Raw genomic sequence first — 14,111 nt, 5'->3', positions numbered from 1 at the left:
CCCCAATCGGTCTTTTTTAAAAAATTTTAAAAAAAATTCAGGCTGGGCAGGACTGGGAGGGCTTCTAGAACCTGAGGTTGGTGTAGCTAAAAGTGTACAGCACACAGACTAGACAGGCATACACAGGCATTCGCACAGGGTGACAGCATTCGAAGGAGAAACAATACACTTTTTAGATTAAAGTTTCCCTTTTACAATCAATAAAGCAAATTGCTACCAAATAAGCATTTCTCCGGTACCCTGAGAAAGAAGAGGGGATTGTGAACCGCTACAGAGTAACCCACTGCGGTGGCACAACAGAGACTGGGCTGAATGAACTTGTTCTACAGATTTTTATGGACTTTAAATAGATACTTGGGAAAGGAAGCTTTTAAAGTGATGTACAAAGCGAAAAGATTGAATTCACAAGTATTTCCCAAAGGAGTAGCTTGTAGGAGGACCAGAGGGGACTCCCAGCCAAGATTGGCTCAGCGGGGGTCTTGGTAGTTGAAAAAAGACCTCTATTGAGAATTCAGGATTAGGTGACACCACTTCTTTGCAAATTCTACCAGCTGAAAGATCCTGAAATGCAGCAAGTCTCATCCACGAAAGCACAAAAAGCTCAGTTCTAGGGTTAGTTATCATCAGGAAGGGTTTCCATAAACAGACTTAAAAAACAAGTCCAAAATGCAGTTTGTGTTACTGGGAAACAGAGCAGTTAGCTATGCCTTTCCGGAGAAATGAACGTGTGCATCTAGCAAATGTCTTCAGTGGGTTCCTCACCACTGCCACACCAAGTTGTGGATGCATCTCACTGAGTCCCAAGGCTGGGCCCAGCGTCTCCGTTTCAGTGTTTCATTTTCACTGTCTTTTTATCTTATCAACTGCCAAGTCCATGCTGTAGGTCCTCTTTCCCCTTTTTGCCCATGGCTTTGTCACACTAAATGTAACAATAATGTTAAGAATTTTTTTTCTGACATGTGATGGAGGTGGCTTGGAAGATTTGTCATTCAGCCCTACGGAACACAATGTAAAAAGTAGTTTGAGGCTAAAACGAAAATCTTTTTTTTTTTTTTTTTTTTTTTTTGTCAAAGGAAACAAGTTCCTCAATGCCAGCTGGTGTATATAATTGGTTCTCTGGTGGCATTATTCACAGCGTTTCCCTCTGTGTAGCTCGTTCTCTTTCTCTCTTTTTCTTTAGATACCTTCCATCTTGCTTGTTAAAAGCAAAGGATATTTCAGAGAATCGGAATTCATTAGTCTTCCTAACAGAGGGAGTCTATTTAGATCTAAATTGGTGGTTAGCAAATATACAGATAATTCCCCCACATTCTTATTTATCTTTCCCAGTTCCGGAGACTATAGAAACAGATGCCTCAACGTCTGGCTGGGAGGCTCTAGTCAATGGACTGGAATACAAAGGTATCTGGGATTCGGAATTGACGAAACTCAATAGAACCAAATTGAAACTCTTCAGTGTTGAGTAGATTATCTCTATAATCAGATTTCCCTAAGGTACTCATAATACCCAGAAATTCTCAGACAAGACTGTAGTCTTTTATATCAATAAAACAGGAGGCAAAACAGTATCAGCGAGGTTGCAGTGATGAGAGCTGGGCTGAAAGCTCTTCATTCCAAACACAAGTTGCCGGCAGTGCAGCTGCAGGCAGATGCACCCAACAAGTCATCCATTCACAGAGGGCGGGTCCTTTGTCAGTGCAGAATCTGCACTTCCAAACCGTCCCCGGCCCTGGAACTCACTTTAGGTTCAGCCTTCCTAGAGGTAATTGAGACATTGCAAAACATGCTCAGAGACTCAAAGTCCTAATCGTTTATCAAGACAAGCCTAGGGGCTAGCACTGTGCCGTAGCGGATAAAGCTGCAGCCTGCCACACCAGCATCCCATATGGGCACCAGTTCGAGCCCCGGCTGCTCCAGTCCTGGCTGCTCCAGTTTCAACCAGCTCCCTGCTAATGGCCTGGAAAAAGAAACAGAAGATGGTCGAAGTACTTGAGCCCCTACTACTCATGTGGGAGACCCAGAAGAAGCTCCTGGCTCCTGGATTTGTCCTGGCTCAGTGCTGACCCTTGTGGCCATTTGGGTAGTGAACCAAATGGACCAAAGATCTCTTTCTCTTTCTATGTAACTCTGTCTTATAAACAAATAAATGCAATTTTTTTTTTGAAAAAAGACAAGTCTAGAGTTGGTACTTCTATTTTTTAATTCATTCCTTCATTCATTTGACAAGCATTGATCCAGTGTCCTCAGAGTAAAATATACAGTGCTATGTATATACTTTTTTTAAAAAAATTTATTTATTTATTTGAAAGTCAGAGTTACACACAGAGAGAAGGAGAGGCAGAAAGGTCTTCTATCCACTGGTTCACTCCCTAATTGGCCACAATGGCTGGAGCTGCATTGATCCAAAGCCAGGAGCCAGGAGCTTCCTCTGTGTCTTCCATGCGGGTGCAGGGGCCCAAGGACTTGGGCCATCTTCTGCTGCTTTTCCAGGCCATAGCAGAGAGCTGGATTGGAAGTGTAGCTGCTGTGACTCAAACTGGCGCCCATATGGGATGCTGGCACTGCAGGCGGCGGCTTTACCCGCTACACCACAGGGCCGGTCCCCGTGTATATACTTGAGAGGAATATGAATAGCTTATAATAAATTGGGGTACATGACAGCTTAACAAATAAATATGTACAATAAGAAAAACAGACTTAAGTGGATTTAGAGGAAGGAGACATTATTGTCGGCTTGGGGAAATGAAGCAGACGTCTTTTAGGAGCTGAGATTTAAAGGACTAGAATATTTTACAGATGGGGAATGAAGAGGAGGAAACAGAATGAACAGCATACAGGCAGAAAACAACAAGGGGCGAAAGTTCCTTGTAGCACGGAGTACATGCAGACGTTAAGGTAAGTCAAAAGAGAGGGATAAAACTAGAAGGAGAGAATAGAAGAATTCTCCAGATTTCCAAATGGAAACTAGCCACATCCGATAATACACATCTAACGTGGTCTAGTAGCAGCTGAGTTTATTCTACAACAGTGGGGGGAAACACATCTTTGAGAAAATAATGGTATTCTTCCCATCAGGAATGTAATTTCACTTTCTTTTACCAGGGTAGGAAGAAGGAGTTAGATTTAAAAATTTTCAATTTGATATACTTGATATACTTTGATTGAAATACCTTACTCCTTTTCTATATTTATCTCCAAATCAGCCTCTAAAGGAACGGCTGAGCAATTCTATTTTGTCTTAATCAATATGAAGTCAGAAAGTAGAAGGAGGAGCAGAGACCCAATTGCTCACTCAAGGCTGATGATACCTCTGCCACTGGCAGAGTGGGAGGGGGTGGGGGTGGTCACATGACATGGCTCATAGCATGTGTCTTTTTTCTTTTTTTTTTTTTTTTTTTTTGACAGGCAGAGTGGACAGTGAGAGAGACAGAGAGAGAAAGGTCTTCCTTTTGCCGCTGGTTCACCCTCCAATGGCCGCCGCTGCAGCCGGCGCACCGCGCTGATTCTGGCAGGAGCCAGGAGCCAGGTGCTTTTCCTGGTCTCCCATGGGGTGCAGGGCCCAAGCACCTGGGCCATCCTCCACTGCACTCCCTGGCCATAGCAGAGAGCTGGCCTGGAAGAGGGGCAACCGGGACAGAATCCGGCGCCCCAACCGGGACTAGAACCCGGTGTGCCGGCGCCGCAAGGTGGAGGATTAGCCTATTGAGCCACGGCGCCGGCTAGCATGTGTCTTTTTTCAAATCATGTTTTTACCCTTGGAAAATGCCTGGTGCAGTACAGTCAGAATAACCTATTGACAACTGCATGGCAAGGAATAATAACTCTTTTAATCAAGTTAAGAAACAGCCCTCGGGGCCAGTGCTGTGGCGCAGCGGGTTAAAGCTCCAGTCTGCAGCACCAGCATCCCATATGGGCACTGGTTCAAGTCCCAGCTGCCCCACTTCTGCTCCAGCTCTCTGCTATGGCCTGGGAAAGCAGTAGAAGATGTCCCAAGTCCTTGGGCCCCTGCACCCATATGGGAGACCTGGAAGAAGCTCCTGGCTCCAAGCTTCAGATCAGCGCAGCTCTGGCCATTGTGGTCACTTGGGGAGTGAACCAGCAGAATGGAAGACCTCTCTCTCTGGCTCGACCTCTCTCTGTAACTCTTTCAAATAAATAAAATAAATCTTTTAAGAAAAAAGATATACTATTGGAAAAAAAGAAGAAACAGTCCTCAGAAATTACGTCTGTAAAATTCTAGTTCAATATCCACTTAGAAAAGAGACTTAAGGGGTCGGCACTGTGGCACACTAGGTTAATCCTCCGCCTGTGGCGCCAGCATCCCATATGGGCACCAGTTCTAGTCCCGGTTGCTCCTCTTCCAGTCCAGTTCTCTGCTGTGGCCTGGGAAAGCAGTGGAGGATGGCCCAAGTGTTTGGGCCCTCGCACCCTCAGGAGAGACTGGGAGGAAGCACTTGGTTCCTGGCTTCAGATCAGTGCATCTCCAGCCACTGTGGCCACTTGGGGAGTGAACCATTGGAGGGAAGATCTTTCTCTCTGTCTCTCTCTTTTATTCTCTCTGTAACTCTACCTGTCAAATAAATAAATAAAATCTTAAAAAAAAAAAAGAGAGAGAGACTTAGAGTTTTCTACTAGAGCTGTATAAGACTAGACTTTTGTTTGAGGGTGGTGAAGATTCATATTCACACTAACATAAACAAAGAACAAAGCTGGCAAAAATGCATTTTGACATTAAGGGGGGTTTGTGGGAATACAAATTGAATATTTATGTTAAACAACTAGATAGAGACGTCTCTAAGTTGAAGGAAAATAACACTAAAGCAACTCAAATGAGGGTAAAATTTTAAACCCAATACTCCAAGTTTCTATTTTATTTTTCATCAATTTCACTGCCTAATTCTCAGTAAAAAATCAGAAATTCCATTATTCACTGCATAGTTATAAGATATTAACAATGAAAATCACATAATTTATATATATATATATATATTTGACAGGCAGAGTTAGACAGAGAGAGAGAGACAGAGAAAGGTCTTACTTTTTCGGTTGGTTCAGCCCCCAAATGGCCGCTACAGCTGGCGCACTGTGCTGATCTGAAGCCAGGAGCCAGGTGCCTCTCCTGGTCTCCCATGCGGGTGCAGGGCCCAAGCACTTGAGCCATCCTCCACTGCACCCCCGGGCCACAGCAGAGAGCTGGCCTGGAAGAGGAGCAACTGGGACAGAACCAGCACCCCAACCGGGACTAGAACCCGGGGTGCAGGCACAGCAGGTGGAGGATTAGCCAAGTGAGCCGCGCGCTGGCCCATTTAAATATATTTAAGAGGAATCTTTAAGTTATTTAAACTTAATGATAAGTAAATTAAAATAATAAACCTATATTGATGGACATATTGTTTATGAAATGTTAAACTGAAGATTAAAAGGAGCATAAAGAATGCAGGGCAGGTAGATGCAATCTTACTATGTAATTATGTATATTTTATGTGAATTGTCATAATGTTAGTTATCATAAGTTAATGATGATATGAAAATTTCTTAGGCAAGTTCCAAAAAACAATACTAATATGGATAGCTAAAAATCCAGTAGAGGAACTAAAATCAAATATTTTAAATATTCTATTATTTTAAGCAGTTATTTAAAATTTAATTGCCTAAAATAAGGCAGGCTATAAGGAACAGAAGAAAAAACAGCTAAAAAAATAACAAGATTGTTTTGGCAACTTTGACAAAGCACATCAATGAAAATGTCAAATTTGTTAAAAAAAACAAAACAAAACATGGAATACTACTAGGTAATAAAAATGAGTAAACAGAAAATGTTGGCATGCACAACACAGATGAATCTTCAGGGAATTATTTTAAATTAAAGAAGCCAATCTTAAAGGTTATATATGTTATTATTCTATGTATATAATATTCTTGAAATAATATAAAGATCCTGAAGAGCTAGGTGGTTAGCAAGACTTAGGGATTCCCAGAGGCAAGAACATGTCTGTGTAATGGATTAGCACCAGGAAACCCTGTGTTGATGGGGCAGCTGTGTAGCTAGACTGTGGTGGTGGCTACACAAAGCTGCACATGTGATAAAATGGCACAGAACCACACATACACACACACACACACACACACACACACAGTGTAAACTGGAGAAATCTAAATAAGCTTGGTGGATTGCATCAATGTCACTTTCCTCGTACTGACATTGTACTATTTTTGTGTGAGGTATGATCACTGAGGGAGGCTGGGTGAAGGGAGCAAGTGGTGGACCTCCCAGTGTAATTCTTTGCAACTTCCTATACATTTATAATTTTTTCAAAATTAAAACTGGGAAAAAAGTAAGACCTAAATACATGCTGTCTACAAGAAATGACTTTGAATACAAATGGCACTAATAAGTTGAAAATAAAAGGGGCATTGTGACACAGAATGTTAAGCCGGTTCCTGTGACTTCCCAGCGTCCCAGTGGTTTGAGTCCCAGCTGCTCCACTTCCCATCCAGTTCCCTGCTAATGCACCTAGGAAAGCAGCAGATATTGGGCCCCTACCTCCCATGTGGGAAACCAGGATGGAGTTCCAGGCTCCTAGCTTTAGCCTGTCCCAGCCTGGGCTGTTGAAGACATTTGGGGAGTGAACCAGCAGACAGAGGATGTCTTCTCTCTCTCTCTCTCTCTCTCTCTCTCTTTCTCTCCCTCTTTGTAACTCTGCCTTTTAAATAAATAGTTAAAAAAAAAAAGGTTTGGCAAAGATATATCTTCACCGCGCTGATCCGATGGCAGGAGCCAGGTGCTTCTCCTGGTCTCCCACAGGGTGCAGGGCCCAAGCACTTGGGCCATCCTCCACTGCACTCCCAGGCCATAGCAGAGAGCTGGACTGGAAGGGGGGCAACCAGGACAGAACCTGGTACCCCGACTGGGACTAGAAACCAATGTGCTGGCGCCACTAGGTGGAGGATTGTGGGGAGCAATCCGGACTGGACTGAGTTACTGGAATTAAGACTTATTCTATGCATCTGCTCTCCCACAATATGGCGCTGGGAGAGAAGTAAACAGCTTCCGCACAGCTGCCTCCAGTTCAACTAATAAACTGTAGGACTTGCTCCTGATTGGAGAGCAGCGTACTCGGCGTGTGGGCAGCCGAGTTGGGATTGGCGGAGGAGGACTATAAAGGAGGAGAGAGACGGCATGCACCAGGAACATCTATGGGGAACATCTAAGGGGAACACCTGTGCAGCCCCCAAGAGAGCCGGCCGGCGGTGTGCCGCTCCCCTGCGGAAGTGGGGAATGTGGCCAGGGGGAACTGCCCTTCCACGGAGGTGGAAGGGATAGTAGCCAACCCGGGAAGAACCAGCAGCAAACCCGGGGAGGGCCGAGCAGACGAAAGAACAGCGCAGGGTCCTGTGTCGTTCCTCCACGAAGACGGGGAGCGACAAGGATTAGCCTATTGAGCCGCGGTGCCGGCCCAAAGATATATCTTGAAAAAAGAAGGCATAAGAAGGACTTTAAGAAATGGAATATCAGAGGGCTTCAAAAAATTCTCAGAAACTTGCCTTGCTTTCTAATTCCGTTTCTCCATAAACTTAAAAAAAAATTTTTGAAGATGTTATTTATTTGAGAGGTAGAGTTACAGACAGTGAGAGGTAGAGACAGAGAGAAAGGTCTTTCGTCCACTGGTTCACTCCCCAAATGGCTGCAACGGCCAGAGCTGGGCCAATCTGAAGCCAGAAGCCAGGATTTTCCTCTGGGTCTCCCATGTGGGTGCAGGGGCCCAAACACTTGGGCCATCCTGCACTGCACTCCCAGGCCACAGCAGAGAGCTGGATTTTCCCATAAACTTTTAAAAGACTCCCTATACTATCAGAGATGAAGAAGGGCATTTCATAATGAGGAAAGGAGAGGCTCGTCAAGAAGATATAAAATCTTAAAAGCGTCATAACAGAGCTTCAAAACACATGAAGAAAAATTGACATAATCAAAGAAAAAACAAACAATGATAATTTAGGATTTCATAGAGAGGGGCAACATCTTTATGAAATCAACAGAAAACTGGACAAAAGTTGGAATACAATGTAAAATACTTTAGCAATGCTGTCAACCATTTATTGAATTGATTTCTATATTCTTCTAATCAACATCATATTGGGGTCCTAGCTAGTGCAATAAGGCAATAAAAGAAACAAAGGTATAAAGATTGGAAGAAAAAAAATGAAGTGGTCTTTTCTCATGAGCAACATTATTTTTTGCATAGAAAATATGAACAAATATACCCCAAAAAGCCTCTAAAACTAAAAAGAGGTATCAGTGTCACAGAATAAAAAGACAACATATTTAAATCAATTGTATTTTTGTAGACTAGAAACAAACAACTAGATTAAAATTTAATATACCATTTACTTAGGAATAAATTTAAGAAGACATGGGTAAAACACAAAAAGTATAAAACATTAATAAGAGAAATTAACTAAATATGTGGAGAGATGACAGTCATGGATTTGACAACTCAATATACTTAAGGTGTCATTTCTCCTCTAATGGATCTATAGATTCAGTGCAATCCCAATTGAAATTCTGGAAGGATTTGTGTGTGTGTGTGTGTGTGTGTGTATAGAAATTGATGAGTTTATTCTAACTCATTTATATGGAAATGCAAAAGACTGGAAAAGTCAAAACAGTTTTGAAAAAGGAAATCGGGAGACTCCCATGATCTGATTTCAAGTTGGTTTTGCTACCGTAATTGAGACAGTGTTGTATTGGTATAAGGGAAACATATATATTACTTGAATAAGATAGAGACCAGAAATAAGCTCCAAATACATAAAGGGATCTTGTAACTTAATAATAAAGTAATAAACAATCTAATACACTAAAGATGGGTAAAGATTTGAGCAGATGTCTTACCAAGGAAAATGTACAACTGTCAAATAAGCACAAGAAAAAAAATGTTCAGCAGCACTAATCTTTAGGGAAATAAAACAATAAAGACACTCCTTCAAACCGACAAGAATGGTTAAAATGATAAAGACTGACAGTATCAAGTGCAAGGGGTTATGTAGAGGAAATAGAACTCTCATACATTGTGAATAATACACAAAATGTTACAGATATTTTGTTAAAAGCTTGACAATTTTTTAAAAAGATTTATTTATTTATTTATTATTTGAAAGGCAGCGTTACAGAGAGGCAGAGGCAGAAAGAAAGAGAGGTCTTCTATCTGCTGGTTCACTCCTCAAATGGCTAATGGCTAGAGCTGGGCCAACCTGAAGCCAGGAGCCAGGAGTTTCTTCTGAGTCTCCCATGGGGGTGCAGGGGCCCAAGGACTTGGGCCATCTTTTGCAGCTTTCCCAGGCCATAGCAGAGAGTTGGATCAGAAGCAGAGCAGTGGGACTCAAACTGGTGCCCATATTGCGTGCTGGCGCTGCAGGCTGGGGCTTTAACCTGTTGCACCACAACACCGGCCCCAACAATCTCCTCTAAAATTAAACATAGGGTCCTGGCTTCAACTTGGTCCAGCCCTGACAGTGATGGATATCTGGAGAATGAACCAGAGTTCAGAAAATCTCTCTCTGTGTCTGTCTGTCTGTCTGTCTCTCTCTGCTTTTTAAATAAATGAAAATAAATATATTTTAAAAATATATCAAGTGGAGGGGAGGCGGCGCTGTGGCATAGTGGGTAAAACTGTTGCCTGCAGTGCCAGCATCCCATATGGGTGCTGGTTTGAGTCCAAGCTGCTCCACTCCTGATCCAGTTCTCTGCTGTGACCTGGGAAAGCAGTAGAGGATGGCCCAAGTCCTTGAGCCCCTGCACCGATGTGGGAGACCCAGAGGAGTTGCAGCTCTCGCTGTTGCAGCCAGTTGGGGAGTGAACCAGAAAATGGAAGACCTCTCTCTCTCTCTCTCTTTGTCTCTCTCTCTGCCTCTCCTTTCTTTCTGTGTAACTCTTTCAAATAAAATAAATAAATCTTATTTCATATACATATGAAATATATACATAAATATAATATATATAAATATATATATCAAGTGGACAACGCTGTTGCATAGCAGGTTAAGTCACTACTTGAGATACCTGCAAACCATATCAGAATGCCTAGGAGTGAGTTCCGCCTCTATTTCTGAGCCAGCTTCCTGTTAATGTTCCTGGAGGCAGGAGATGATGCTTCAAATACTTGGTTTTCTGCCACTCCTGTGGGATACCTGGAAGGAGTCGCCAGCTCCTGGCTTCAGCCTGGCCCAGTCCTGCCTATCCTGAGCATTTGAAGAAGTGAGCCAGATGAGGGAAGCTCTCCCTATGCCCCCCTTCCTCACTCTGTCCCTCCCTCTCCATTATCCTGCCTTTCAAATAAATAAATAAAATATTTTAAAAACCAAATGTGGTTTGTCTCAGGTATACAGAAGTATTTTAACATTTGAAAAAATCAATCAATATAGTTACTGAATAAATTGAATAAAAATGACATATAGATGTAGAAAAAACATTTGATCTAATCCAATATGCACTCATACTTTTAAAAAAATCTTCAGCATACAAGGAAAAGGAAGGAAATTCCTCAACCTAATAAGGAAAATCTATGAAAAATCTGTAACTAATATTGGACTTACTCATGAAAGATTTTTCTTAAGGATAGAAACAAGCAAGGTTGTCTGTTCTTACCCTTTCTGTGCAAAATTGTAATAGTTTAGGCAATGCAATAAGACAAGAAAAGTAATAGAGAGCACACAGATCACAAAGGAAAAAGTAAAAATATTTTCAGATGGCATACTTGTATATATAGAAATTTTTTAATTAAGATTTGTTTGTTTATTTGAAAGTCAGGACAACACAGAGAAAGGAGAGGCAGAGAGAAAGAGAGATAAAGGTCTTCCATCTACTGGTTCACTCCCCAATTGACTGCAACAACTGGAGCTGCACCAGTCTGAAGCCAGGAGCTTCTTCCAGGTCTCCTAAGAATGTGCAGGGGCCCATGTGGGATGCCGGCACTGCAGGTGGCAGCTTTACCTGCTACTCCACAGTGCCAGCCCCGATAGAAAAATATTATTAAAAAGCTACTATAATTGAAAAGCAAATTTGGCAAGGTCACAGGATACAAAGGCAGCATACAAAACCAATCATATTTCTATATACTAAAAGCAAATCACTAGAAAATAGAGAACTTTAAATAGTATTTATCATGGCATAAAATGCTTCAGGATAAACTTAATGATAAATATGTAAAACCTCCACACAGAAAACCAGAAAATACAGCTGTAACCTAAATGCAATAAGAGGTATGTCATGTTCAAGTATTGTAAAACAATTTTGTTAAGGTGGCAATTCTCTCCTTAGATTGATCTGTATATTCCACACTATTCCAGGTGGTGGTTTTACCTTCTACGACATAGCACCAGCCCTGACAATTCTTTAAAACCTTTTAATTCCACAAAATTCATTTTCTGACTATTTGCCCCTTATGATGTCAGTTGGGAGGCTGGAAAGCATGATTTGCCTAATAAGTACGAATGGCTAAAATGAATAGAGAACAACTCTCCTACAAGTTCAAAAATATAACCTCTCTCATGCTCCTTCATGAACTGCAAGTAGTTTTAAAGGAGGCTACCCAGAATAAGAAAGGGCAAGATGGTCCTTACCACATCCAATATGGCATGGACAAACAGGTCCAGATAGATGGTGGTGGCCTTGGTCCAGTCATGAACTGGCCTCACTTCCTTGTGATATTTCTCTAAGAGCTGCTTGGTGAGATGATACAGAGTAGAATTCCTGGGATGAGGAGTGTCTATGGCAAGAATTCCTGGAAAAGAAAACTATCACTGTGGAGGCAAAAATAAGAGGCACCGGGCACCTTTAGGGGACTTTAGAATGTTCAGGACTTGGTGGTTCTTGAGTAGAATATATAGATTTCTGCTCACCCCAGTCTGCATAAATTCAGTAACTAGTAGGATCTTTGCCAGAAACTTTTTTAAAGAAAATTTATTTATTTATTTATCTGAGAAGTAGAGTGACAGAGTAAGAAGGAGAGAAAGAGGGAGAGGAGGCAGAAGAGAGGGGTGGGGGAGAGAGAGAAAGAGAGAGAGAGAGAATTTTTCATCTACTGGCTTACTCGCCAAATGCCCACAGTAGCTGGAGTTGGACCAGGCCAAAGCCAGGAGCTCAGAACTCCATCCAGGTCTCCCACATGGGTGGCAGGAATCCAAGTACTTGGACCATCGTCTGTTGACTTCCGGGCACATTAGCAAGAAGCTAGATTGGAAATAAAGAGTAGCAGGGAGCTGAGCCAGCCCTCTGATACGGAATGCATGCAATCCAGGTGGCAGCTTAACCTGCTATGCCACAACACCTGCCCCTGCCAGACACTTACTTACAGTAAGCTGATGGCCTAAGTGCCCAATAAAGAAACCTCATTATAAAGATAAATCAAGCCCAAGGATGCAAATGGCACCCACAATTCCATTTGATAGCACGAATGCATCTTGGACACAAAATCCTTTCTTTATTCCTGTATCACCCCCTCCTGGTATAGAAAAGAAACTCACCTGTACATTTAGCCAGAACTAAACCCTCACCTTGGTTTTTTACTTCTGATTTTCCATTTGTAATTCAACAATTAAATAGACTATCCAAACAGAAACAGAAACCTGTGAACCCAAAGAACAGTAAAGATACCTATATAATGGTATTAATGAATTCCAATTCATACTTCTCTCCTCGAAAATCTCTTTTCTCACTCCTTCCGTCTTTAAATAAAACGTACTTGTCAGAAAATGAGATCTTGGTTTTGGGCCAATTCACTCTGGTTCTAAGGAACAACCATTTCCTCTGACCCAAGAATCTTGATTTAGAGGGGAACAGTGATTGGCGCTGAGGGACGTGAGGCCAGGGAAAGGAAGCAAGAGAAATGAGCACCCACAATTGGAAGTGACAAATTTGTGAGGGCTTTCTCCGAATTGCAGAAAGATATTTTGTTCACACGCTTCGCCATCCCTTAGGGGATTCAAAGCTGCACTAAGTCATTGGACTGAAGCAAATTCCACACCTCCTGACATGGTGCGTGAGCGAAATCTCTCTGCAGTGTCCTGTGTGTGAAATCGCCTGGGCTCTCAGTGACTTTGATGGGTTTTTTGATGAGCTGCTGAAAGTGTGAGGGATCCAGAAGGAAACTGTAAATGAGATCGCGTCTCCCTGCGTGACAATCCTGTTTATGCCCATTTCTTTATGAATGATGTCGTGTCACTGGCTGCCACAGGCAGCAATTTCTATGATTTATCAATGTCAGTGTGACCAAAATGCTAACAACAACGCTGGACATGCAATTCCAGATCACCGTGAGCAGTGGAATATGCGCTTTCATTACCATTGGAACTGGGCACCTCAAGAGGATTTTAACTCCCTAAATACTCACCCAAGGAGATGCCTACCACGGTGTCTGCTATTCAAGTGTTTAGGACTAAGATAGATGGCTTGCATTGGGCATAATTTTTAGGGTTTTTGTGAAGAATCATCGTCAAAAAGTGTGCTGCAAATCTCTACCTGAGGACTCACTGGCATACCCCAGGGACGGGAAGCCAGAAGCACAAAGCATAGCTGGCTCAGTGCTCTTTCTGCAAACTTCGCTGTGGGGAGCTTCACTTTCAACTTGCTCGGAAGCCCCCAAGTCAAGTCTCAGTTGGGAAAATGCTGAAATGTGTGTGTTTCAGTACAGGAAAGTGCCTGAGACAGAGGATACATAAGTCTCACACAGGAGTGTGTATCCCTACACCCTCTGTCAGAAAGACAAATTCCCCTGCAATATTTTCTAGGAAACAGTCCCTAAGTGCCCTGTGGATAAAAACATGTTTTCTAGAAAGTTCCAAAGTCTTCAGGTTAAAAAGACAGAGAAAGTTCTGGAAGCTGGGACTAGGGACCAAAGAGAAACGAGCAATGAAAAGAGAAAAATAATAAGCAACTGCAAGTGTGCTTAAATAAACAAAAAGGGGAAAGAGAGCTCTTTGTTTAAGATGGGAAGAAATAATAAATTACATTTCTACTATGAATACAAATTGGCCTGAGGAGAGAGATCAATTATAGGAGAGAGATTAAGGATTTAAGTGACCATTAATTAACAGTAAATTATGCCCCTTGAAAG

At 42.2% G+C, this 14,111-nt stretch overlaps 1 protein-coding gene across 2 annotated transcripts in view; it reads right to left on the bottom strand.

Moving 5' to 3' along the window:
• HTR3B (5-hydroxytryptamine receptor 3B) overlaps positions 1-14,111 on the bottom strand; it is a 42,314-nt gene that overhangs the window by 17,967 nt on the left and 10,236 nt on the right. For both annotated transcript variants that reach the window (XM_051849201.2, XM_002708384.5), the window contains one exon: positions 11,620-11,780. In XM_051849201.2, coding sequence (XP_051705161.2) covers positions 11,620-11,780 — 161 coding nt within the window. The remainder of the gene's footprint in view (positions 1-11,619; positions 11,781-14,111) is intronic.

The sequence above is a fragment of the Oryctolagus cuniculus genome, chromosome 1, assembly GCF_964237555.1.
Source record: "Oryctolagus cuniculus chromosome 1, mOryCun1.1, whole genome shotgun sequence".
Lineage (NCBI taxonomy): Eukaryota > Metazoa > Chordata > Mammalia > Lagomorpha > Leporidae > Oryctolagus > Oryctolagus cuniculus.
Note: the sequence above shows the minus strand (reverse complement) of the source record. Positions and strands in the feature narration are given on the sequence as shown.